General features: G+C 38.6%; 1 protein-coding gene across 4 annotated transcripts in view; it reads left to right on the forward strand.

The window, feature by feature from the left end:
* The first annotated feature begins 604 nt into the window (after positions 1 to 604).
* Positions 605 to 18,803, forward strand: part of LOC124166375 (3'-5' RNA helicase YTHDC2-like) — a 59,085-nt gene continuing 40,886 nt past the window's right edge. The window contains exons 1-9 of one of the 4 annotated variants that reach the window (XM_046543878.1): positions 605 to 1,332; positions 1,444 to 1,562; positions 1,659 to 1,749; positions 1,831 to 2,024; positions 2,271 to 2,467; positions 7,626 to 7,792; positions 10,008 to 10,267; positions 12,334 to 12,388; positions 13,506 to 13,677. In XM_046543878.1, the coding sequence (XP_046399834.1) occupies positions 1,466 to 1,562; positions 1,659 to 1,749; positions 1,831 to 2,024; positions 2,271 to 2,467; positions 7,626 to 7,792; positions 10,008 to 10,267; positions 12,334 to 12,388; positions 13,506 to 13,677 (1,233 nt within the window). In that variant the 5' untranslated portion in view covers positions 605 to 1,332; positions 1,444 to 1,465. The remainder of the gene's footprint in view (positions 1,333 to 1,443; positions 1,563 to 1,658; positions 1,750 to 1,830; positions 2,025 to 2,270; positions 2,468 to 7,625; positions 7,793 to 10,007; positions 10,268 to 12,333; positions 12,389 to 13,505; positions 13,678 to 18,803) is intronic. The other 3 variants (XM_046543875.1, XM_046543876.1, XM_046543877.1) reach the window with 3 other exon arrangements.

Genomic DNA, 18,803 nt, shown 5'->3' on the forward strand with positions numbered 1-18,803 from the left:
TTGCAGCCTACTTTAAAATCATACCTCCTTGAAGGGTAAGACATATTTGAAACTTCTGCTGTTAAATAATTTTGATGTTGCTAAATCGATTTGGACTTACGTTGAAAATCATTTAGGAATAATGAAAAAAAATTTGAAGTCTATAAAGAGAGACCTAATATGTTGTCAAAATGTTCTTAAAATATATGTTAAAATATTTTTTTCATGATATTTTGCTGCTAGGGAGTGATTGCATGAGTGAAAAATTAATATCCGTGTACATTCAAGTGAAATTCGCAGCATTCTCATACAATCCTAATACAATATCTGAAGCAGTGGCTGTACGGACGTTATTTGTAAACGGGAAAACCGAACTACACACTTGCGAAGTTAACCGTGGCGCCGAGATTGGCGGAAGTGTGACGAATATCACCACTCATTTTAATACAGGTAGTTGGAATTAGTATCATAGTGACGCTGATTAAAAAGAAGGAGAAAAAATTCTCATCTACCATAAAGGTTTCTATGGCACCTATATCTTCATTTGTTTGTAGTTCTGTCGTAGTGGCGCTCTAGCAGATGTATTCACATGCACGGATATTAATTATCTTAATTATTTATTATTGTCTTTCCGCACGTTTGCCGTCCCTCCAGTCTCCAAAATTTAGTCTCCTCCAGCTCTGACGGACAATGACAGACCTGATTTTCTTTGTAATATTGGATTGGAGCTGTTAAACCCTGATATTTATAATGTATGGTTTCGCGGTTTCAATGTTGCTTTTTAATATCATTAGATGGGAACCTCTTCTTGCGAAGGACTCCGAGGGGGATTAAGTTGTAAGCCCTTAAATCCGATCCCTCACCCACGGAATCAGATGTCCAGCTCCTACCCCACATATTAACCAGCATAACCGCCAGAACCGCTGAACTGACAGTTTCGTTGTTATTGCCACACTAATAAAAACCTCTCACGTTATTTTAATTTCTGCTGTTGGCAACGTTGGCTTTTACGGGCTGGCATCGGTGGTCGGCAAAGGTTACGACGGAAAAGAGGTGGGGGATCGGGAATAATTGTTGTGATGGTTATGTAGAACGCTACTGGAAATGTAAAATTGCTGTCATTGATGTGCTGTGAGTAATTTTACGTTGATAGTGATTTAAAATCATGGAGGAGTTGGTTAGGAACTGATGAGAAGTCTAGATCGCATGAGGAAAGCTTAGCTTGGTGATAATTGTTGCAAATGTCGTACCGTTAAGTGGCCCTCGGACTGCCAGCATTGTTGTAAAATGTGTTGCTGTATCAAGTAATTCAGAATCTTGGAGCTTCACTGATATCACGGTGATAATTTTGTAGTAAGTTCGCCTATGCACATTAGACATAGGTCGATTTGGAGTTATCCAAAGTAGTTATGTGCTTGTTAGAGACTTGTAATACGATTTTGGTTCATAACCTTCGATTTTCAGGGTCTATCAACTCAAAAAAATCATGCCGAGGAGGAATAAAGTACCAATTGTAGGAGAAGACGTGAAAATAGCGGTCGATCTCTCCTTGAAGAAATTCAACTTGACTGAAGACCAGAAAGGTATTACTTTGCTATTTGTAACCCTCCCGGTAAGGTGTCAACCTAGGTTTAGCTAGTTTTTTTTTTTTCATTTTATTGGCTGAAATTTCATTTTAGAGTTGGAGTTTCCATCCTCGCTAACATCAGAGGAAAGGGCTTACATTCATCAAGTCGCTCTTCAGCTGGGTTTGAAGTCAAAAAGTAGAGGGTAAGTTGTTGATTTATGTGGATTTTTTTTAATTTATCAAAAATCTTGAGCCTTATGAATTTCTATACATTTTAAATGCAGGAAAGGCGCCAGTCGATATCTTACCGTCTATAAACGAGAGGGTTCGACAATTGTTCAAGCAGATGCTGTTTTTCAATTGCTGCATTCCTCCCGCCAAAATATATATTTATTGCTTCACAAGTACCCACTCACCAATAAAGAAAGGCAGGAACTATTGCCTTTGACGGAAAGGGATAGGCTTATCAACACAGAAGGTTTGTACTGGTTTTCATCCAACATAGAAAGTGGAATCTCGCCCTCTTTCCTGTGCAAGCGTGACATGTAGTGTCTGATGTCATGTTTGATTTACTACTTCCGTCATTTAATGAAATTTCAAGCAAATGAAATCCAGAATCTTAAGTTAGGAGGGTTATTTGTATGAATAATTTATGGATATTTAATTTTTGGATAAGACACATCTTAAGAGATGCTTTTTCTAATATCTCTATTTTTTTTAATAGCAAGAGATTTCAATAAAGCTACTGGACGTCTAACCAATGGTGTTCCTCAAGTCCCTTGCCTGTCAATGTCTATGGAGTTGCATAACTTCAGAAAGTCGCTTCCTGTTTGGCACTTGAAAGGAGAAATCATGTATAACATCAACAATAATCAAGTCATTATTATTTCTGGAGAAACAGGCTCTGGAAAAACTACTCAGGTAATTATCTCTAATATTGTAATGATGGTCAATAATAAAAAAAATTATTTCACCATTGGCGAGTGGTGGATCCAGAGAGGGACTAAAGCCCCTCCTCCCAAGATATCCAATTTATATTAGATAAAATGGTAATTTTGTTTGGACCCCCACTACTGCTGGGAGGTTACCCCCCAAGCCCCTGATCCAGGTCCCCCCTTGCCTCTATCCTGGATCCACGATGTTTAATTCGCCAGCCATTAAACATCTAACCATCATGAGTGCAATACTTGTAACTGGAGTGGTTAAGTACCCTGGCACAATTCAGCTGAATGAATTCTCATGTTGGGACATGGAGTCTTCACGAAAGATCAGCAAAATTGAGGCATCATAGCTTCATGTGTGGAGTAGACTCAGTCTACGTGCCAGGCTGCGTGTTGTTGAACGGGGTCAGTGTTGAGAAGTTGTCGAGGCCACAAGCCAAACTGATCACCCAGTGCTGGGCAGAGATCTCACCACAGGCTATTGTGTTTTATAGCAGTATTGTTGGTCAATTACAACTTTAAATACAAGATTGCCATGTACTGAGAGCCTGCTTCTTGGCATCACTGCTACCGCATTATATTCAAATCCGGGCTGTGATGCTCACTAAATCATCTTGCCTCTTGAGTAAATATTTTGTTTCTAACTTCTAATTTCTTGAAGCAAATTCTTGGGAGTTAATCACTTATTCATGCTATGTAAATACCAGAGTGCCGTCTCAAGCAAAAAAAAAACTTTTCGGCATTTTTTTATCCTATCTCCCGATGTTGCAGACTTATGTCTGGACTTTCGACAGTCATTAAAATTTCCACTTTTACTACTAATAATTCACGCGGCGTTTTTCCACTAAGTTTACTCAATATGTATGGCGCTCGGATATGAGTGGATATTCATTTGTAGCCTTAACCTTATGATGCTTACTAGGTACAGTCAGATCGGATACCTCAGATCCAAATATCCACGAATAATGCCCTTCACCTTAACCCCTTTACTGGGGAGCGCGTCTCTAGACGCACACCGAGGACGTTCGTGAAACGGGGAGCGCGTCTGGAGACGCGCTATAGAAAAAGAATTTTCCTTCACTGGGCAGAGCGCATAGAAATGCAATTCTTTCTTGCCTATGCTCTGCATGGGTCTGACATCTAGCGTGATTTTTTAAAACTCTGTTCTCATAGCAGCAGGGGCACAAACATGCTTTATTTGGGTGAAGATTTTATGGTATTTTTGGGTCCAAAGAACGGTTCTTTTTATTGCACTTACCCCTTGTCACATTTCTTACAGAGAAGTTTAGTTTTAGCACGCATGTTTTTGTGGATAGACGTGTTTCATTTAGCAGTGTTTTTTTCTTATTTTTGTCGTGCGCAGTTACGAGGAAATTTCGAACGTTTGAAATTTCTTTGAATATTGCTTGTTTTGTAAGTTCCAATTCAGGTACAATTTGCTACAGTGTTTTCAGTGATTTATAATTTTCTATATTCAGTTTTCTTTCTTTTGCACAGCTTTCAAACGTGTTTTATCTATTATTTGACATCCCCATCAAGTACTTTCCTCCTCCGGAATTTTTCATCTTGCATGTGCTCCCATTCTCGGTGTTTGTTTTTTGGCATTTTCATTGAATATTTCATCAGTGTCTAGTTTATAATCGTTTTGGTAATTTTCCTTATTTATTGCTATAATGGCTAAGAGACCACCTACTCTGCCTGAAGATATTATAAATGAAATGTTGGAGCTTAGTGAAGAAGAAGAGAGTACAAGTGACAGTAACGCAGAGGAAGAATATTCAAATGTGTCAGTGGGAATGACCGCTGGTACTATACCATTTTTCTGAACTGAAGGCGGCTGGGTGGAAAATAGAAAGTAGCCAATGGGAAGCGCTGTCCCTTCCACTTCTCCTTTCCACTTCTCCTTTCCCCTCCATCTGCTTCCCTTTTCCCCTCCGCTCCCCTCCATCTGGCCGACCGGCGTTGCCAGCCTTGGGAGTAACGGTACTTTCGGGGGTGGCAGAATGAGCGCCAAAGCGATCTCCAACGATTCGTTATTGGTTACAATGAGTCAATGGGAGGAGTTGATCTCTCAGATCAGTATATGGTCAACTACAGTACAGCGCGGAAAAGAATGAAGAAATATTATCAAAAGATATTCAGACATCTTCTTGATTTATGTGTCTTCAACTCTTATGTAATATACAGGAAGAATGGAGGAAAAGAGACTTATCTCAAATTCAGATTAGATCTTATTCATTAGATTTTACACAAATACGGAGGAGCCCTTCCTTATGCCCTTTCCTCACTTTCCCTCCTCTTCTCACTTGAGAAAGATGGGCTGCGTCCCATTGAAAATTTGAAACAACCTTTCCCCGTAAGTTCCTGTTTTTTATTTTTCGTTTATCTCCACCGCTAAATTTTCCTATGTGCCCACCTAAGGGCAAGAAGAAGTTCACTTATATTATTTATAATGCTTATACATATATACATAGTGTAAATAGTAAAACTCAAATCCAGTGTGAATGTGTAAAACAATGAAGAAGCATCCTGGTCGGTAAGTGATTTTTTTCTATAAAAAATTGCATGAAAAAAAGGAATTTGTACTAAATAAAAAATTGTTTAAAATTTTTTTTGTTGTTAAAAATTTTTTTTTTTCAATATTTGTACTCGAAATGCAAAAAGGTATTATTGTAGAAAATTTCAAATATTTCTATCGAAAGGTAAATAACCCCCACCAGGTTGGTGACTACCAAAAAATTGGTCCCCATTAAAGGGGTTAATGTACTTCGGATCCAAATTCATCGAAGAAATTGAATCTGAATCCGAAATTTTCAATCAATGTTTTCGTGAATGCAACGTCCCATAACAGGGAGTGGAAAGGGTTGCGATCCTCTCTTCGCATACGCCGTTGCGCTACGATGCTTGTCCTACTCACGAACATTTTTTTAAAAGCTCTTGTAGGAAATTTGCAATAGTATTTCAGCCGTGGAAAATTTTAAAGCAAAACACAACAGGCACATAGCGTGAATCTTCCCAAGAGATTGAACAACAATCAGGGGAAGCTGAGTAAGATAATATCCACAGTGTAGATTTCACAAAATCACCCCTGGCCCTCCATCAACCCATGCCTCTGACGTTTTTTCCTTTCTAAGACCCCATGGACCATAAATCACTTGCCTCTAAGGAAAATATCAAGTTACGCGGGAACAATCAAAATTTGATTCATCCCTACCCCATCTCACCAACTGACCTTGTTCGATCTCCCAGCTTCAATTTTCCCAGTTTCTGGAGGCAAAATGCTAGGTGAGTCACCTACTGAGCCCGAAGATATCTCGATAGCTTTCAATCATTGTATGAGCATATATATACGCACGAGGTTCAAAAAACAAAGAGATCTAACGCGATGCCTATCTGTCAGAATGTAAGTTTTTTAATCTCTAATTGATTAACACAAAGTTTTATAGTTACAACGAGGCTACTAATATTCAAAATAGTCCAAACAGCACAATTTCAGAAGAAACAAGGGTAGCATGAGCACATTCAACCAAGAGAAGAGGGACTGGAAACTTCAGGTAACTCAAATTGCACATATCACATTGCTGCGTCTTCGCCCCTTTACTTTGAAGGCAACGACGTCACATGCAAGATCGGACGTGTTCTTCCCTTTCTCCTTCGCCTGTATCCTCATTGCGTAGGGCGGAGGGAGCGCGCTCCTTCCTCTCTACCTCTCCTTCAGCGCTCTTCTCTTATATGCATTTCCGATTTCTTCTATCTGACTTTTAGTCCGACAATGTACCCACTCGTTTGAATTTTTTAAACAGCAGGTTTTGACACCAATATAGTTTTCAATAACCCTTAATAACAGCGTCTGAAGGTGATTTTTGAATAATCAGGCCCTTAGCACAATGGAAATTACTCGGCAAGACAGATGCTGACTATAGATAACTTCAAAACTGCACGTTTCTCTATGTTTGATAAGCAAATACTATATGCAGTATGTATAAATGCTGTGGTGTACCACTCTTAGCATGTAGCAGTAAATTTAGCGCGCCCTACGGAGCGAAATACCCCGCACGATCTTTTCCATGTTCACATCTCAGGTATCGACGTGACAGCGTGATGCTCACGAGTAAGAATCGCATACAGGAGCATTGTAAAAATATGTCTCTAAGGGAAAAACTCCCCTGCCTCCGGCTTGTTTTTGACCTTGGTTTTTAGATGAATGACTTGCACTGAAAACCAAGGCCCCTCAGTTCCTCTTGGGCTTGCGACCGGGGGAAGGGAGGAGGGGAAGATAAGAAGTTTGTGTAAGAGGCGCACCCCCATTTTTGGCTGCAATTTCTGGGGAAAAAAGGTCCGCTCTTACACGTGCTTATACGGTAACACGTGACTGCAAAATTGACTTCTTCATATGTATACTGATTTCAGGAGGTGCTTCTGTGCCAAATTGTGAAGGTCATTCTCAATTGAATAAGAGTGAAAAGAAAAGTTGGAATTTACTGACTGATGAAAATTTCTGACAGTAAACCTCGCCTATGAAAATATCCATAGATTTCAGTTCTTTTGTCCAAGGGTAATGCATATGTGACTGTGGGATATCTGAGCACAATTGGATATACCTGATTCCTGAGAGTACTGTTTATTGTTTCTGAATGTTGTGGATGGTATGATTGGGCCTTATTGTTCATAGACCAGCAAATACCTCTCGTGCAAATTTGTGCAATGCAACTGTGATGCTCTGTGTCTAGAATATGGTTTCTGCCATTGCACTGTGATTCGATACGACTTACCTATCCTGGTCAATCCCAGATCTGTGTCTCATATATATTGAGCAGATGTATATTAAAAATATAATGAAATTCCCACAAGGAAGGTGAGATATATTCTTCGGGCAAATCAAGAAGGTGACCAGGGAGAAGAACCTCAGGAAATTTTAGTAACTGCCTCAGGATAGGAAGAAATGGAGGGCCATAGAATATCAATCCTGGGTTGGCAGTTGCATAAATGATTGTCAGTTTTTACAGCTGTGGCAGTTTTGCCACCATTGTAGCTGGTGTCTCCAGGTCACTGAAGTGGAGATTTGAGCATTATAACTATAACAGGTTTCTCTTCCCATTCGAATTTTTCCTTGACCAGGCTGATAATTTCTTTTATAGGTTCCCCAATACATAATGGAGCATTGTAATCAAACTGCAAGGCCCTGCCGAATAATTTGTACTCAACCACGACGATTATCCGCCATAACAGTGAGTGAGCGAGTATCAGCTGAAAGAGATGAAAGGATTGGGCAGTCGGTTGGATACCAAGTCAGGCTTGAGAGCAGGTAAGAAATTTTGGGATTGATGTATCGCTTTTCCTATCATGGAACATTTTAAACTAAAAATTTTTAAATTATTTATCATGTTACAAAACAGGCTAGAAAATTATTGAACTCTTAATTTCGGTACTACATACTAGTGGCGGATCTATGGGTATCCAATTTACACTAGATAGATAATATCCACAGGGAAGAATGACGCCTCGGTATCTTAACTGGCTAAAGCACTCGACCGGAAATCGGGGGATCCGGGTTCGAATCCCGGTCAAGGCGAATGATTTTTTCTCTGTGGATCTTTCGCACGATTGTGCTTTGCGGGTGACTCCCGTAAAAGTTATCACCGCGGCTAGTCCCGGTATACTTTAAACTAGATAGAATTGTAATTTTTATCGGACCCCCACAACTGTTGGAATTTAACCTTCACTTAGCCCCCTCCTTTTTCTCTATTCTGGATCTGCCTCTGGGTACTATGTACTAATGTTATGTTTGTACAAGTCCTGTTTTGAATAGTAAATAATGGTTATGAAAAATTATTTAAAAAGATTTTACAAATTTATAGAACTTTTGATATTTATGGGTGTGAACTTTTTCAGTACAAATATCTATATATCGATGGCTAAGTTCTGACAACACGTATCTCAAAAATTCGGCCAGTTTGAGACAGTTATCTTAAACAAATCGTAATAACATTAAAAAATAAAATACTACCAAAAAACAACTCTTCGTTTGCAAATGAATGCTTCTTTTTTAATTTTATGAATTTCTGGTTTTTAATTTCAGTGTTCAAGTAACAAATATTAATCGTTTTATTGCTCTCCTGAAAATCTGCTATTTTTGAGATCCGTGTTGTTAGAACATAGCCATCGATGTATAAAAGAGAATGTCTGTCCGTCCGCCATGCATTTCCATATGGATTGTACGGATGGAGACCAAAGTTATTACGCTGTTGCATCTCATTCTCACAACGTATCGTGCTACTTTCGGTTTTATCCTACGCATTCTTTGTGTCGTTTTACTCATTACCATTTGTTACATCATGTCATTAAACTTACCTGATTAGACATCCTGCTGAGTAGGCACGAGAAGAAAGAATGGGCGAAACGCTGAACAGTTCGTGACTTCACGCCTGATTAAATGATACTTGGTTCAGACTAAGCCCATAGTGTGAGTTCCTATATGTCACGTTGTGTCGCATTGGCAATCTCCAGAGGCTCCAAATTTGAAATTTCGGGCGCGCTTGAATTTTGTTCGTATCTCTGAGAGTTCGTAAATTGAATGTGTGTAGGAAGAGGACTAACTGTACGTCCAATTTACAAGCGTTTATGAGTGGGTCACCATAATTCCTCAGGAATGACGCTTATTATATGATGTTGCATGCATATTGAAGTACCTCCAACTGAAGAAAGAACCGTAATTGATGCTCTTGGTCATAGTAAAAGAAGTGAACTTAAACGTAGATCAATTATGATAACCTAGCATAGTGTACATCCACCTTAATGCCATTTCTATTATGTGGAACATGGTATTAAAGTTCATTTTGTAACTGCCGGGACCGGGACTGAGGTTCATAAATTCGTAATAACAAAAATATCGTAATCACATTTCTTTTACTATGGATTGGATAGGCCTTTTCGTCGGGACCAACAATTTGCTTCGTAATAACGATGTTCGTATTAACGAGAGTCTACTCTATGTGGGAATCTGAATTTACTGAAATGCAAAAATTCTTTTAAATTACTCTGAAATTCCAGATGAGGGGGGTGTGTTTGAATTGTTCGAGATTTATTTTGTTATGCATCCAAGGTCTCAAACAGTAATGAAGTAATGAGTGTGTGAGATTATTCTGTGTCATAGTTAAACATGAATAATTAGAATCATAGAAATTAGAATTAGAATTAAAAACCTCTCCTTAGATGATTAATTTGTAATTGTAAATTTTGCTCAATATGTGAAGCCTGTTAGCCTTCCTGTTACAGTATATAGTTCATGATGTGAATGTAAATCTCCATGAGGGCATAATCTTGGGAAATTGATTGAGCGCTCTTTATAAGCGATTTTTTTTCATGATTCGTTAAGTCCCAAATAATTTATGATAAAGGGAGATGCTTATTGGGACTTCAGTGATCTCATTTAAAATGATGTTGCAAATTACTGTGAGATAAAGGCATAACTACATATTTGGGTAATCTTTAATGCAAAACATTGCCATCTTGTTTTACAGGGTTTCTCCCAAAACGGTGCTCACATACTGTACAAATGGAGTTCTGCTTCGAACATTAATGGGTGGTGATTCAGCCCTTGCGACTGTGACACATGTTATAGTGGATGAAGTACATGAGAGGGACAGATTCTCGGACTTTCTACTTATTGTTTTGCGTGAATCACTTTCTAGGTTTCAAAACCTTAGGCTTATTCTTATGTCTGCAACAATGGACACCCAGTTGTTTGTCAAGTATTTTGGAGGATGTCCTGTCCTATCAGGTTAGAGCATGCCTTTGTAATTGCCTTTCTATGTATCATGTTGATTTTAGTGTATCATGTTGAAGTGTGACATTTAAAATTGAATTTTACTTGCAAGATTATATATTTTCAAATTAATGGATGAAGGTAATACTTGGTAGAATTTCTGTACTTTAAACATGCTTGGTGAAACTACTTTGTACTTTCCGCACAGCTTTGTAACTACCCTGATCGATTTAACAACCCCTATGAAAAATTGTATAAACCTGTATAAAATTTGTATACATTCTTATACATTGTCATGACAATTGTTACATTAATTCTTATACATTGTCATCACAATTGTATAAGAATGTATACAAATTTTATGCAGGCGTATACAATTGTATACAAATTTTGTACAGGTTTATGCAATTTTTTCATAGGGGAACAATGCATCATTTTGAAGGGGGGAGCCAACTCCCCCTCCTATTGGCTTCCTCATTTTACCTCCTTGGGGTTATTGAGGTCACCTGCAGTTTTAGCATTTACATCAGGAAAGCCATTAACGAAATCAAAGAAAAGGCCTTGGAAGTGAATATACATGTAGAAAAAATAGCATGCTAATATTTGCCAATGACATAGCCGTCATATGTAAGACAGAGAAGGATTTGAAAAATATTCTGGTTAATATGGGAAGGGTAACGGGTAAATGTCAGCTTAAAGTAAGCACGAAGAAAACCAGGATATTAGTTTGCAGCAGAAGAGAAGAAGTCAAGACTAACATTAAAATAGGGAAGCAAGAAGTGGTGGAGGTGGATGAATTCTGTTATTTGAGAAGCAGGATAACTAGCGACGGGATAAGCAAGAAAGAAATTATCAGCAGAATAGCCCAGGCGAAGAGAGCATTCCATCAAAAGAAAGACCTGCATACAGCGGGAAACTTACATATAGAAGTAAGGAAACAGTGTGTCAAAACTTATATTTGGAGTATGCTTCTAAGTGGAAGCGAGGCATGGACAATGCCTCTGCGAAGAAAGCAAGGATTGAGGCCTTCGAAATATGGTGCTTCAGGAGAATGTTGATGATCAAATGGATCGACCAAGTTATCAATGAGGAAGTCCTAGGAAGAGTAGGGGAGAAGGGAAGCCTCATGTAAACCTTAATAAGAAGACAGAACAACCTCAGTGGCCATATCTTGGAGCATGATGACCTGATGAAGACAATCGTCGAAGGACAAGTAGATGACTAGAAAGGAAAAGGAAGACCTCGAATGGAATATATGGAACAAGTGAGGAAGGATGTGAAAGATAAGAAATACGTAGGTGTGAAAAGATCATCTGACGAGAGAACTGAGTGGAGAGCTCCGTCAAACTAATCTAAGGATTGTTGAGGTTGATGATGATGGGGTAAAAATAAAGCTGTGTGGAAAGAACTGAGAAGTGTCACTTAACAAACTTACAGTTTCAGATTTTTATTTCTTTCGCTGAATATAATGAAATCCGCTTAGATTTTTTCCCAGTGTTATAATGTAATGTGAAAAATAGCATGGGCAGTTTAAGAACATACCTTCTTAGAAATTTCTTTTGGATATCCCTCAGAAAATCGCATTTCTAAGCCGAAAAATCTCTGACTATTGAGTTACCTATGTTTTATCCAATGCGCATGCTAATTGACTGCTTCTATGGTATCTATGTATTAAATGTTTTCATGGAACTGGCTTGGTTTGCTGATATGGAGGTGTAACGTTTAACTCCTTTGTTTATTGCTGTCAGCTATTTTTCTTTATCTGCCCCACTAAGTGGTATTGATTACTAAACAAGAATTGAGATTCCTCAGTGATAAAAAATAATTTCTGACTCTTAAATTAACTAAACCTTGGCTAATATTTTCATTGAGCTGTTTTGATAAACACAAAATAAGGGAAATTGGCATGACAGTCCTGGATTCCATATTGCTCATGTCATTATGTATTAATTCTTGTGAATCTTTGTGTGGTCTCCTAAGGAACTTGCATGCTCCTTTTCTTCCCCATCATTATTTATTAAGCATTTTTTTGAGAAATGTTAATATTTATCCACCATTGATTGGAATCCTGTTCATTATAGTTCCTGGGAACCTGTATCCTGTGGAAGAGTTCTTCTTAGAGGATATTCTGAAAAGGTTAGTTCTAGTCTGCATTTAATTTTTAATTGCTTTGAAAGAGGATATTTAACCTTGTTGTGCTGTTTTACAAATAAGTGTGTGTAAACTCAATAGATTCAGGCTTCAGTTGGGGGAAGTTAGACATATTTAAATAAATAAAAGATCGCAGTACTTTTCCACAAGACTTTTCAATGCATACAATGCGTTTCGGCTCACTGAGCCATAATCTGGTACAAGACATCGTCTGGTCTTGTACCAGATGATGGCTCAGTGAGCCGAAACGCATTGTATGCATTAAAAAGTCTTGTGGAAAAGTGATACGATCTTTTATTTATTTAAAAAAGTGTGTAAACTCTTTCATTCAAAATTCTAGATACTGAAAGAATGGGAATTAATCTGAAGTATCTATTTTCGAATTATACATATTTTCCAATAAAATTAAATAAGCAACCTGCAAAACAACAACAAATTAATTGGAAACTTTTTTTCGATTATCTTTAAGAATAGTATTGAACTGGTTATTCACATCTTATTCTTGTGCAAAATAGAAGGTAGAAGAGTGCCCTGCTAGTAGGTAGCGCTTGGCTTAAATAAGGATTATTAATACCCTATCAAACGAAGGAAACTTTCCGACCATAGGCAATTTTAATAAGTGATTGTTAAGAGATGTGTCCCTGAGCTCTGTGCCACATGCATGTATTGGTAATCTCAGACGATGTAAAACTCCTGACTACTCGTATAGTATCTAGGTCCCTGTGACGTCACATGGAGTGGCATCACACGGGCGCCAATCTGGCCTTTTTCGAATGAGGTTAAAATTGACCATTAACATTCGTCTAAACTAGAATTTCTAGAGCCAAATAATTTTTATATTATGAATACACTAATGGTGGGTTACGAATCACAATCAATGCCTTTCGTTTTCTTTGATGAAGGAAACTACCCTATTACAGATTTCATACCAGCCATTCGTACTCTAAAGCACTCTATAATTGTATTTTAAGGTGATAAAATAAATTTTAATTGGAGAAGTTGATTAGATTTTGGTTGATACTATGTCATATTTTTTTATTATACATAAATTATATTATAACATTGAATTATATACATAACATAAATTATATTTTCTAAACAGCACAGGGTACCTGAATGGCACAACCAGGAGCTTGGTAGAGAAGAGACGAGAACAGAGGGAGAGGCTTGAGAAATGGACTGAAACCATTTCAGAGGGATTGAAGAACACCAGCATATCTTGCGATGATGACCAGAAGTCAAATGCAACTCCTATCCTAGGACAAGGGAATAAGGTATTATTTATACTCGTGCATTTTGATTGTTCTCCCTGTATGTCATTTCAGCATTTTGAGACAGTCAACTTCTTCATTTCATATTGTTTTCAGTTTCTCATTTCTCTTATAGTTTTAGTGCTGGTACTTATAATCACTAAATCTTTGTTAACCAAACAACTGCAGTAAAACCTCTGTACAACAAATTTCTTGGGACCAAAAAAATCATGACTTCTCTGTCGGGTTACTCTGTTTGGAGGTGATATGCAGGTTGTGTTTGCAGGGGCATGCAAGTATTCCAGCATGTCAAATAAATTTCTTAATATTGTTTGATTCACCATAAAAAGATTTCCTATAATGATAGTGAGCAATTATTAACACTTAAAATACCGCAACTATTGTAGATTAATTTCTGTAAATTACGTATTTTCAAAGTGCTCCATAACCTTGTGAATATCCTGATGATTTTATTCAGTCCTTTGCTGAAGTTTTCTTATTTTAGAATGTGCACTCTTTGAAGCCTAAAACTATTAAACTGTAGTAAGTAGTTGCTAAAGCACATTCAAACAAGTTGAAAATGTCATACGTTAGCAAATAAAGAGAATATAAACTACGTTAAAGTTACTGATCCCTCGTTCTTTTCACTTCTTCAATGCACTAGAAGGGCCCTTTTTTTCCCAGCAGACAAGTAAAGATTGCTATTCTGAAAACTCCAATGTTTGCACTGGCAATATTGCATTTGGACAATTTGAAATGGAGACGTTTGAAGTTGAGCGCAGTGAGAAATATTTCCTTGAATACGTACTCAAATGAGTGAGCAGAAGGAGTGCGTTGCCAGCTAACCCCACCCAAGCATTTCTTGCCAGCAAGTGTATTCATCAAGGACTTTCCTCCTCCGAATGACAGGAAAACTCCACCCTTTCTCGCTTCTTCCTCTGCAGTGCTGCATTGTGCTCTACTCCCCTTCCCGCATTCCTTCAGAGAGCCCTACCTCACCCACTCCACACCTCAGCAGCTTCCCTTATCGAAAGCTCATGGGTTTTCAATTGAGTGTGGCTTAGAGGTCTGCTACTCTTCAAATAGCGGGACATATACCTATTCCTCCATTTGATCTATTCAAAAGAGGAAGACCCACGTTTATCGCACAGTCCACCCCAACATCAATTCACAGCATCTTCCTACTAGTGGATGGATATATCCATTTTTTGATCCATTCCAATGTCAGTCTCAGTGGATGAACCCTGGGAGAGCCGGGGGTAGTGTTTCTCCCAACATTTCTTCAATAGTAAGCGTGCATATTCTTTCTGGGAGGCTAAACATCATGTGACCTCGTAATATAGAAATTGCATATTCCATGTTACGATATGCGGAATGCTATTAGAAATTGTATTGCGTGAAGAATATTTACCTGCTGCTATTTACCTTAACAAGAGAATGAGGTTTTGAGTGTTAAACTTAGATCCAAAAGAAAATACTATCACTCGCAATGAATACCACATTACTGGTGATGGTCATTAGTAGGGGCACCTAATTTTCGCGAACAGCGAAACGCAAATTATAACGCGAAATTTCCAAGGCTGCGCGAAATTCACTTGGTTCCGCGAAATTTCGCGTTTAAGCACTTTTTCTGTGAATTTGGCACGATATTTTCTACCATTTCCGATAAAAAATACTTCTCTTCAAGGTCTATTTAAAAACCGGTATCAAGAACCGATCGCATAAAGTCGGTGCTTTGCAACCGGCTCGGAACTGTGGCGAGGATTTGAATTTGGCGCCCAAAGCCGAAATGGTCTGCAGCGTATTCATGGCCAAAAAGTGAAAAAAAAGTTAAAAAAACGCATATATTACTTTCCGATTGCATGGCGTTCACGTTTTTTTTTCTTTTGAGAGTTGTTTACTAACTCCCGCATTTAAGGGTTCGTCAGTTTGTCACTCTCGCCAACATTGTAGCATTCTGTAGCCGCGACTGCGGAAGAAGGAGGAGGAGGATATTATCTCCTCCTTCCATAGCCGCGGCCACGTAGGCCGCTTTCAAACGAGCTGACTTTTCGTCTGCCACCGTCTACAGCATGGTGAGGTTTTCTCAATTGACTATAGGTCTAGGATATCTTCAAACGAGTCGAATCGCGCCGTTGACGGCACGGCGCCCATTTCAAACGGGCCTGGCGATGCGCCATCTACGGGGGATGCAGTTCGTTGAACGCAATATAGACTACGCTACATTGAGGCCGCTTTCAGACGAAACGACCTTTCGTCGGCCGCCGTTCCCGTGAAATTCAGGCGGCTCTCTGATGAGACGATTCTCTGCAACGCCGTGTGCCGTGCTGTGGACGGCGCCCGCGGAAAATCGTTTCGTCTGAGAGTGGTCTTAAGATTGATTCATGTATATATATACAGTAATTCTTCGACATACGAGCAAAATGTGTTTCGAGGGCCTATTCGTAGCTTGATAAACCTATGCAAGGCATGGAAATGGGTGGTTATCCTGCAGAATGCAACACCGCTTTACAATTTTGCGTTAATTCATGGCCGCTCAGTTTATCCAGTGTCGCTGTACCGGCGTGTTGAGCAGTTTATTGTTGAGGTTATAAGAACGGAGACAGTGAAGCATGCAAATAAGTTGTCAATTAAAGCAACAATTTAAGCTAGCTACATCACAGAATGTATTTTGATCTGACTTACAAGTTACAACAAAAAACCTGGTGAAAGAACCAGTGGCAGCCTGATGTAATGAGACATATTGGTCGATCATGCATTCTTAACTACTTGTTATTTAACTTTTTTACTTGGCAAATAAAATATGGAGACATTTTTTTACAGGGCTTTCCTGCTGATTAACATCTTTTGTGAAATTATTTTCATTCACTTCTTGTGGTTTTTCATTTAAATTTGCCATTAATTCAGATAATTAGAGTTCATCCTTGGAACTGAGTATCGAGAACCGGTGGGGGAGAACCAAACCGGTATCTATTAAGAACCAAAAAAATTTAAGAACCGACTCAACCTTAATTTTTTGAATTCATTTACCCTAATCAGCAATGCTCACTTTGGAAAAGAAAATGAATCTTCTCTTAATAGTCTCAAAAAATCTGTGCAACTTTCCATGTGTGAGGTCCTGAAGCAAATAGGCGGAAAGATTGTCATTCCTTGTATACAGTGACCCAGGGAGGAACATTGTTACAGCCATGGGAAGATTATTCAACACAAGGTGTATATTGACAACTGATGTGAAGGACTTAAGCACAATTGTTGTTAACGTCCTCATATTATCATTAACAGAAACTCAAGAACTTCTTGGCTATTCTGCTTTGAAGGATTCTGTTGGATCAGTTCAGGAAGAAGCAGTGGCGGCGCGTGCGTATACGCATGTTAGCAAGTGCACACCCAAAGATGAATAAATTATAAAAGAAAACTATTCCTTTGCAACGCGAAGGATAAAAGTACTGTCTGCATATGCAAGAAACATGAGCCTCCGAACGCTACAGCTATCTCCTTTTCGAATTCACCGCTCTACAAGTGTGCGATCCCGTGGCATCATGCCGGGCGCATTTTCGGTCTGTGCGATCGCTTGAGGGAGCTCTGGCGGGACGAGGTAAGCAGGGGGGTATGTGCTGTTCAAAGGGGCGATGGGAGCAGACTCAAAACCATGCGAATGCGCACGCGCATGTTTTTGGTGACTGACTAGCAGGTAGTGTAGTGGTGTAGCCGCCACCTACACTACCTGCGCCCAGGATCCTAGTCCGTCTACAGAGCCATCTGTATAGCCGTTTTCTACACTACTTCCTCATAGGGTGTAAGGAAAAGAGAATGAATTTCAACTACCGTCACTTGTAAAGGTGTGTTGAGAATAATTATTTTCATACATGCTAATATTATTTCTGTTCATGCAATTTTAAGGGTAGAGTGTACCAGTGATATGTTTTGCTTGCTATGTATTCTATTACGACGAAATATGACGCTCATGGATTAGGATTAACATAATATAATTAAATCATCCTATATCTGCTCTAATGCACACCCTAGATAAATTACCACCAGCCGCCACTGGGAAGAAGGAAAAGAATTTTCAGTATTTTCACTTATTCTTGCCCTTTAAAATGATTTTCCCCATTTTGTAGAAAATTGTGTGAAAACCCTGTGGATACCTGTGGCAAATGTAGCTGCAAAAAGAGGTTTTTCAATGTATGGAAATATAAATAAAAGAACCACTAAAATTCCAAAAAATGCAGAATTTAAGTCAAGTTTGACCAATGGATCTCAATTCCAGTAAAAGAAGGATTCAGCAAATTTTAAATTCCATAGAGTGAATAATTTCAGATGGCATATTCCAAAAAAAAAACTTTTATAGATAGAAGCAACCTATTAGTAGATAAATACATATTTGTGAGTGTTGATATTATATTTTTGTGTAAGACCTTAAAGACTTTTGCTATCAATATGTTAAGTGAAAACTATATGTTTTTTACATAATGCAGGCCAATGAAACAGTGAAATGTAGACCATTCAAAAATATTCCTCGTCTGTACAACTCCCACATAACCCTTGGAATCTTCTTTGACCTAAGTAAGGCTTTTGATCTCATTGACCACAACATTCTAAAAAAATAAGCTCTGTGCTTTCGGCATCGTTGGTTTGCCCCTTAAATGGATCATGTCCTATCTGAGTGAAAGGATGCAAGTTGTCTGCTATTCCATCAGTCACTCTACTGTTAAATCCAGTGCCATGAAACTCTCCTGTGGGGTACCCCAAGGGTCTCTCCTGGGACCGCTCCTATTCCTATTGTTCATCAATGACCTTCCAAACCACCTATCCCATGGCAAATTAATTCTCTATGCAGACGATACATCTGCTATCATCACAGCCGACAGTCCCCAAAACCTAATCCATCTCAGAAATATTACTGTCAACGAAATGCAACAATGGTGCAGCAAAAATAACCTCATGCTCAATGAAGAAAAAACAGTCTTCCTTCAATTTCTGCATAAGAGATCCAATAAGGTAGATCTCTTCCCAAGTAATAATAAAAATCCACACGGAAACAGCATAAGTACCTCTAAGTTCCTTGGACTTATCATTTCCGAGACCCTAGATTGGTCACATCATATTCAAGCCACAATCAGCAAAGTATATGTAGGCACCTTCATGAT

Source organism: Ischnura elegans, chromosome 10 (genome assembly GCF_921293095.1).
Source record: "Ischnura elegans chromosome 10, ioIscEleg1.1, whole genome shotgun sequence".
NCBI classification, from domain to species: Eukaryota; Metazoa; Arthropoda; class Insecta; order Odonata; family Coenagrionidae; genus Ischnura; species Ischnura elegans.